Genomic DNA, 9,046 nt, shown 5'->3' with positions numbered 1-9,046 from the left:
AGTTGGTCAAACACTGCCATTTGCCAGGCCACTCCTTTACTAAGAGTGTTAAAACTGAAGGGTCAGAAAACAAGTGAGAGACAATTTATAAGATTTTATTAGGGTTGATAGTTGAGAATTTACATGAAAACATGATTCTGAAAAGATTCTATTTTGTGGTTGGGAAGTCGGGATTATTCTGGGATCCTTTTTAGGCAACAATGGGATTCGAGTATATATAGATATGTTCATGACTCCATATGAGGATATTATAAATGTCGCAGTAGTACCAATAGAAGACAATATTCTAGCACTGATGATGTTACCTAGCTGGGTAATGAAACGCCTGCAAGAAAACTAGCATCAAGGACCCCACTGTCCCAGAAGTAGACAGAAATTGAAAGATGTTTAGAGATTAAAATGTTTGGAAAGGTCATTTTAGAGTCAGAAAATTTTGCGCCTCACCCTAAAACAGGCCTCCATTTTACTGAGATTATTTTATTCCGATATTTAATTGGGACATGATTCCTGCAGCACTATTTTGAGTATTTCTTACTCCAAAGGCAGCCTCATTGAGTCTAGAAAAAGCTCACTGCCTGGGAATATTTTTCCAAAATAGTTGGATACGATTGGGGGGTATAGAAGAGATGTACTAATACATAACATTTTCTCCTTTTAAATCTTTTTCAAAAGATGTCATTGGGGCAAATCACGTTTTTATTTCCTGCAATAATGTCCTGGATCCATTCAAGATAATCGAAGACCTTGGTGTAGACGCCAGGCTCAAAAGGTTGGGCACAAGGAAAGTGCCCCCAAGATACAATGCCCTGGATTTGTCCATCACAGATGAGGGGCCCACCAGAATCACCCTGTTAAGAAAAATCAAACATGGAACATCACATTAAAGGTAAAGGTACTTGCACATATGATCCCAACTCTAGGGGGGGGTGCTCATCTCTGTTTCAAAGCTGAAGAGCCAGTGCTGTCTGAAGACGTCTCTGTGGTCATGTGGAGGGCATGACTAAATGCCAAAGGCGCACGGAACGTTGTTACCTTCCCACCAAAGGTGGTTCCTATTTTTCTACTTTCATTTTACTTGCTTTCGAACTGCTAGGTTGGCAGAAGCTGGGACAAGTCACGGGAGCACTAGGGATTCGAAGCGCTGAAATGCCAACCTTTCTGATCAACAAGCTCAGTGTCTTAGCCACTGAGCCAGCACGTCCCTTCCCATCTGTGAATGGAAAGTGGAGTAAACGGTTCCTTCTTCCATCGTCCATTTCTATATAAGGTCAAATGTTTCACTTCGGTGTTCCCCAATCCAGGATCCTTGTACAATTTAACTCCTAGAGTTTCCTCCACCAGCATCTCCACCACTATTGAGAAGTCTGGAAATCCAGACACCTAGGAGGCACTGGAGTTAGAAAAAGCTGTAACTTGATATGTATGTTTCTACAAGATGCCTTCTGGACCTCTTATCATAGCTTTGGAAACTGGCATCGTATCTTTAGAAGTCTGTCTTTGAAGGGATCATCTTACCTTACATGAATCTTTGTCTCCTTCCAGTTCACCTGCACACAATATGTTGCCTGACAACATTGGGTAAGCTGCTTCACACACCTCATTATGGAGTATGTTAATGTTAACACAATGAGGGACTTCGGGATAAGTCACTGAAAAAATAAAAAAATAGGCAAAGTTACATAGTTCCACCTTCCACAATTTACCACCTTAATACATAGAGCTATAATCCCCATTGTGTCCAACCAATAGAGCTTATCTCACTGCCTGGGAGTAGGAAGTATTGTCTTTCAAAGTTGCCCAAAGGTGTGACCCGACAAAAGCGCACAGGACAAAAGCGCGCCAACAAAACCGTGTCGCTAAAACCGTGACGTCATCAACGCTCCGACAACAGCGCGTCGACAACAGCGCATCGACAGAAGGGCAATTTACAACAGCGCGTCAACAGAAGGGCGATTTAAGTTAAGGTAAGGGTTAGGTTTAGGGTTAGGTTTAGGGTTGGGTTTAGGGTTAGGGTTAGGGTTAGGTTTACGTTTAGGGTTAGCGTTACCTTTAGGGTTAGCGTTACGTTTAGGGTTAGGGTTAGTGTTAGGGTTAGTGTTAGGTTTAGGTTTAGGTTTAGGATTAGGTTTACAGCGACCTTCTGTTGGTGCGTTGTTGTCGGCGCAATTCAGCGCTCATTCGTTGGCGCGGTTCAGAACTCGCGGTTTTGTCACTGCGGTTTAGTTGGGCGCTGACCAAAGGGACTCCTGAGAAAAATAGATTTGGTTAAATGTTTGCAAAGGATGTTTTTTGTCAAGATATTCATAGGTTTTAAATCAGGTGATGGGCATTTGAAGGCTTCTCAAATTGTGGGTGTGGAACTAATGAAGAAATGGAATGTTAGGGAACTCCATTGCCCATCCACATTGCAATCTCTACCTGGGTATCATCAGACATAGTGGGGACCTTAACCCTGGTGGATAGCAATGGCACTTAGACTTATATACCGCTTCATAGTGCTTTACAGCCCTCTCTAAGCGGTTTACAGAGTCAGCCTATAGCCCCCAACAATCCAGGTCCTCATTTTACCCACGTCGGAAGAATGGAAGGCTGAGTCAACCTTGAGCCGGTGAGATTAGAACTGCCGAATTGCAGCTAGCAGTCAGTTGAAGTAGCCTGCAGTACTGCACTCTAACTACTGTGCCACCATATCTCATGTGATGTTTGATGCTTGATGTTACATCAATAGCTTTGTCTGAGAGTATAGATCAGTGTTTCTCAACCTTGGCAACTTGAAGATGTCCGGACTTCAACTCCTAGAATTCTCCAGCCAGCATTTGCTGGCTGGGGAATTCTGGGAGTTGAAGTCCGGACATCTTCAAGTTGCCAAGGTTGAGAAACACTGGTATAGATGGAGATCCTTACCTTCAGGAGATGTGATTGTGCCCCAGCCCATAACACGGCAAACTGAATCCACCCGGGGAGGGTTGGAGGGCAAGCTGAGAGGCGCGATGTGTTCACTAATGTTAACAGAACTGTTCAGCCTGATCAACATGATATCCTGGCTCCATTGGGTACAGTAATTGGTATTCAGACAACACAACTTCTCCTTCGGGACTCTTATCTGCTCATCCTTATTGTGTACATGTATGTTATGCACACCAAGCCTTATCTTGATATTTTCCCTACAAGAAAAACAACAAGAAGTTAAGGAGTCACTTAAAGTAAACCCTAGATGACGTGGGATGGTCCTTGACCTCATTTTGGTCTTCAAACAGGATCATTAGTGCCAAACAAGAAAGGGCCATAACCAGTGGTGGGTTTCAAAAATTTTTGGAACCTACTCTGTGGGTGTGGCCTCCTTTGTGGGAGTGACTTGCCAGTCATGTGACCTGGTGGGAGTGGCTTGCCAGCCATGTGTTCTCTCTCTCTCTCTCTCTCTCTCTCTCTCTCTCTCTCTGTGTGTGTGTGTGTGTGTGTGGCAGTGGTGGGTTTCAAAAAAATTTGGAACCTCTTCTGTAGGTGTGGCCTGCTTTCTGGGTCCATTGGTGGAACCTCTTCTAACTGGTTCGGTAGATTTGATGAACTGGTTCTACCGAATAGGTGCAAACTGGTAGGAACCCACCTCTGGCCGTAACCCACCTTCTCCAATTGTGTTTGGGGGGGGGGGGGAACTTGCCTGAAACTTGGAAGAGTTACAGTCAATCCATGCTGACAAGACTGAATTAGATGTCGTAGAGGCCTGAGTTCACCCAAGAAATGTATTCAGGTGATTGACTAAGTTATTTCCATTGTTTATGCAAAATCTTGAAGCGTAAACTGAGCTGTGTGCCTTTTAGCACTAAGCAACCTCAGCGTAGAGTATGAATTAATCTCTTTCCGGACTTGAATGTGCATTGAGTGAATGTGGCATGAATAAACTATAGATGATTGTGTTAAATGGTTGAGATAGAACCCATGTGATTTTGCTACTACTGCTATGATTTTTGTATTGCACACATCCTCTCTCAACCCAAACTATCTCAAAGGATTGTGCGATAGATAAAGATGAATGCAAGATCTGGATAGTGCCCACTCTGCTCTTAGTTTGAATGACTGTGAAGACATGGTGCTTCGCCCAGGCCTTTGACAAGGGAGAGAGGAGTCCCTCACTTCATCATGGTTTTTAAAAAAATTGTTTATGCTTTCTTAATTTTTTTTCTTTTGAAATTTATTTTTGAATTGCAAACCCCCCGAGTCAGGCGGCATGTGATTTATATATTCTGGTAGGTTGCACAGTCAGTTGGATATTTAGACTGGATTTTCCATTTTTATCCACCTGTCGAGTCCTTCCCAAGGACATGGGGTAGGTAAATGTTGTGCTTCCGTGGCATTAATGGGATTGTCACAGGATGTAAGCTGTTCCAAGTAAAGCTGCCTTTTGCAATTGACTCTGTTGATTTTGTCAATGCCGATGGTGTTCAGGTAGTGTTCCAGATATTGTTGTGCTTGTTGTTTAGCAGTTAGACTTATATACCGCTTCATAGGGCTTTCAGCCCTCTCTAAGCGGTTTACAGAGTCAGCATATTGTCCCCAACAACAATCCGGGTCCTCATTTTACCCACCTCGGAAGGATGGAAGGCTGAGTCAACCCTGAGCCAGTGAGATTTGAACAGCCGAACTGCAGAACTGCAGTCAGCTGAAGTAGCCTGCAGTGCTGCATTTAACCACTGCGCCACCTTGGCTCTATATTATACCCCAGAAAAAAAGGGAAAGATATAAATACTATGGTGAAGAAGGACATTCTAAATATAAGCAGCATTGCTGAAGATATGATTGTGAAGAGCAGGAGCAGCAGAAGACTCATGCAAAATGCACAGAGAAGTCACTAAAATTAGCAGCAACATTATTTTTTTAAAATCTGGATATCTAAGCATGATCTCCCTCAACCCTTCCACATTCTGTCATGCCCTCACCTGTTGCAGTGGGCAGCGGTGAGCACCCACTCATGGTTGAGCAAGGTCCCAGAGCAGAAAGACCCTGCGGAGTTATACAAGAGTACAAGGGAACGATGTTCATTTTCGTTGCATTCATAACCTCCAATGATCCGATCAAGTGGGGTTGTTGCTGCAAAGAAACCAAGAAAGTTTTGGCTGTGGCGTCGAAGAGAATTGCTTTTATTAGTCGTGTTTTTATCAGTACACTAATTTTGGAGATGCCCAGAAGACCGTGAGCCGCCCACCCTTCAATGCAGTTGAATAAAACTGGTTTATTTATTATGGATTATTTGCAAATTGTATACATGACTATGCCCATGTAGGTAGGTGTGTGTATGTATGTATGTATCAGTGGTGGGATTCAGCCAGTTCGCACCTATTTGGGGGAACCGGTTGGTAACTTTCTAAGCAGTTTGGAGAACCGGTTGTTGGAAGAAATCTCCTTTTATTTTTCCCCGCTTTACAGGGCTAATCCTGTAAGGAAGTCAGGAAGGAAACATTCTGGTGATGTCCCTAGCCTAGCTTTTATTGCCCTGCTTACAGAAACTGCCTCTCCGGTTAACCCTTATTACATTATAACAGCTAAGGCGAAGTGCCCATTGACCTGAGTGACATTGATTTGGCCACACCCACCCAGTCACAAGACCACCAAGCCACGTCTACCCAGCTGGTCATTAGGGCAGAGAGGACTGGTTGTTAAATTATTTGAATCCCACCACTGGTATGTATGTATGTATGTATGTATGTATGTATGTATGTATGTATGCATGCATGTATGTATGTATGTATATATGTTGTGCTTCCATGGCTCTTCCTATAGGCATGTATATCAGTCAATCAGAATAGAGCTAGAAGGGAATTTCTAGGTCTTCTAATTTGTTCAAGCAGGAAACCCTATGCCATTTCAGACAGCTGGCTGTCCAGTCTCTTCTTAAAAACCTCCAGTGATGGAGCACCCACAACTTCTGGTAGCAAGCTGTTCCACTGGTTAATTATCCTCATTGTTAGGAAACTTCTCCTTGATGCCAAGTTGCTTCTCTCCTTGATTATTTTCCATCCATTTTTTCTTGTTCTGCCTTCTGGTGCTTTGGAAAATAAATTCACCCCCTTTGTGGCAGCCTTCCAAACACTGGAACATTGCTATCATCTTTCCCTTAGTCCTTTTTTTTCTCTACTTTGGCCAAACGCAATTCCTGCAACCATTCTTCATATTATTATTTTTGTTTCCAGGCCCATATAATCATCTTAGATGCTCTTCTGTACAGTTTTTCAAAAGTCTCAACATCTTCTTTTGTAATGTGGTGACCAAAATTGGATACAGTATTCCAGGTGTGGTCTTACTAAGGATTTATAAAGCGGTACATGTGTGTGTGTGTATTTGTGTATGTGTATTCAACACAGAAACATTTATGAAAGCAAAAATTCATTAAATAATAAACAGATTCTAGCTCACCCCACTCTAAAATATGATCTGTCCAGGACATTAATACTTAATACGTCACTGAAGCAGGCTCGGCTTTGTGAGAGGTGCTAAGATTTGGGGGTAGAAGACTTCCAAGACAGGGGAGATGACTTATTCAATATGGAAGTGAAAAAGGCATTTTTATCATGCGCGGCGTTCTAATCCCAGGATCAAATAGCTATTTAAAACAGTGTTTTGCTGCTGGAAGTATAGAAGCTCCTTGGAGCACCTTATAAACAGCAATATCAATGAGCTTATTGTACTTTGAACCAGTTAAACCAGTGTTTCTCAACCATGGCCACTTGAAGATGTATGGACTTCAATTCCTACAATTCCCCAGACAGAATGGTGACTTTTGGGAATTGAACTCCACACATCTTCAAGCTGCAAGACAAAGGCCATAATCTGTAAACTTGCAGAAGCAAAGCTGGAGATAGATGCTCAATGAAGATGTTCCTTTCCTTGTGCTCCCTGTACATTGGGGAACTAGTTATTAATCATGGCTATATCTGAGTCTCCTTTTGCAGGTCTGTACAGTTCTACTTTCCAGGACATTTCTGCATACCAGTTAGGGTGCTTGTACTGGAGCCAGAAACTGGGACCATCTTGGTCAAAATCAGAACATATGGTAAACATAATAAGTCCTGGGTTTCAGATTACCATCCAAGAGAAATTAAGTACAAACAAAAAGGGACATTTGATTTTCAAGCTTCAGTTCTAAAAATTACTCTTCTCGCAACTCCAATTATGCTGGAAAAAAGGTTAAATAGCATGATTCTACCACTCTGATGACTGAAATCATGGTCAGCTGATCTTATCAAAAGTTTTGGCATATTTTGCTATGCTTCTTTGCTGCTCAAGAATTTAAAGGTATCACCAGCAGTCAGATTATGCTAATCAGTTGAAATTTAAAAAATATATAGTTCAGATTAGCGTCTAAAAAGGATGGGCTTTTAGAAGCATTTGGTCCAGAGGCTGACCTTGCTGAAATGCATTGCTAAGCAAAAATAAATTAAAAAAATTAAAAAAAAATTAAGGTGGCTTCATTGGGTGGCCGAATAAGGAATAGTAGCAGAGAAAGTGGGGAAGAGTTTGATGAAAAAATTGAATTTAATCTATACATTTGGATGGGAAGTAGATAACATTTGGATTTAGTTCACTAAAAATAGTTTGAACCGACACTGATGGCAATAAAATCCCTACATGCAAATTTTGATAGTTGTTTCAAAAGCAATGACCCATATGTTGCACGCTATATAATGCAGCAAATCTCACAGGATAGGAGTTAGGTTAATTGCAACAGATTTGTTTTACCAGTTTGGACAAAAAATTAATGGCCATTTCATAAACCATTTTTAAAAGACTAAAAATCCCTCCCCAACATTTTTCTTAAGGTATTTTATAATATGTTATCTTCCTCTATTGAAGTCAGTTTCCAAATAAATAGAAACACGAAAGGAAGCTGACTGTACTTATGATTATATATTTTTAATTGGCTAGTGCTGCTGATATGAATCAAATATGTCAATTGATATCATCATTATACATACAGCAATGGTCTTCTCCATTTGCACCAACTGGGACCTCTCCCCCCACTCTCTACCTGTAACCTGCTTGTACATCTAGAGTTAATAATTTCATGCAGGTTTTTTACTCATGTAACTGGAGGTTTAAACCAAAAAAGACACTGTCTTAAAGCTCCGTTGTCTAGTCTCTTACCGTAAGAAAGGCATATCATCAGAAGGTTTGCTAGCACTCCGATCAGTGCCATAGTTTCGACTCTGCGTGGCAAACTGTTTGCAGGGACTTTAGAAATAGGAAACAATTTTGGCAAGAGTGCACAGTTCAAAATATTTGATTAAGCACATTGTTCTTTTGTATTCCAAGGCCGAGGCACAGATGTGAGAAAATACCATTGTCTCACCCTTGTGTAACTTGGCTCTATATCAGTCAAACTCAAGGTCCGGGGGTTGGATCCTGCCCATGGGGTGCTTAGATCTTGCCCGCGGGGCTGCCCTGGAAAGAGCAAATGACCGGCCCGCGGTGCCCCTGCCAGGAAAATGGAGCTCGGGAGGGGTACAAATGGAGCTCGGGAGGAGCACAGCAAAACTCCGTTTTTGCTGGAAGAGAATTGCAGGAGGCCGTTGCAGCGGAAAACGAATCACATGAGCCCATTTTTGCTGGCAGAACACTCGGCCATGCCCATTCTGGCCCCACAAGGTCAAGCACAATCCTGATGTGGCCCTCAATGAAATTGAGTTTGACACCCCTGCTCTATATCGTGCAGCCCGAGGCATGAAAGAACACTGATAACAAAATTGAATATGTATCTCAATAAAAAGAGACCCTTCTGGACAGCAGAAGCCCCAAAATGTGTTTAATGCTGTCTATGAGAGGTGTGGAATTCATTTCAGTTTTAGAAGAGAAGGAAAACATTTTGTTTTCTAACTGGAAATATTTTTAAGCCTGAAAAAGCCAGGGCAGTTAGACCATACAAAGGCCAGTGGTGGGTTTCAAAAATTGTTGGAACCTACTCTGTGGGTGTGGCCTCCTTTGTGGGAGTTGCTTGCCACCCATGTGACCAGATGGGAGTGGCTTGCCGCCCATGTGACCGGATATGAAATTATGA

At 42.2% G+C, this 9,046-nt stretch overlaps 1 protein-coding gene across 1 annotated transcript; it reads right to left on the bottom strand.

Moving 5' to 3' along the window:
* Window positions 1-663: 663 nt before the first annotated feature.
* LOC116516005 (snake venom serine protease-like) lies at window positions 664-8,227 on the bottom strand. Its single transcript, XM_032228347.1, has 5 exons — window positions 8,137-8,227; window positions 4,935-5,085; window positions 2,905-3,164; window positions 1,516-1,649; window positions 664-848 (listed from the first exon to the last, which is right to left on the bottom strand). The coding sequence occupies exons 1-5, from the start codon at window positions 8,186-8,188 to the stop codon at window positions 666-668; spliced, it is 780 nt and encodes a 259-aa protein (XP_032084238.1). The 5' UTR covers window positions 8,189-8,227; the 3' UTR covers window positions 664-665.
* Window positions 8,228-9,046: the final 819 nt, after the last annotated feature.

The sequence above is a fragment of the Thamnophis elegans genome, chromosome 12 (genome assembly GCF_009769535.1).
Source record: "Thamnophis elegans isolate rThaEle1 chromosome 12, rThaEle1.pri, whole genome shotgun sequence".
NCBI classification, from domain to species: Eukaryota; Metazoa; Chordata; class Lepidosauria; order Squamata; family Colubridae; genus Thamnophis; species Thamnophis elegans.
Note: the sequence above shows the minus strand (reverse complement) of the source record. Positions and strands in the feature narration are given on the sequence as shown.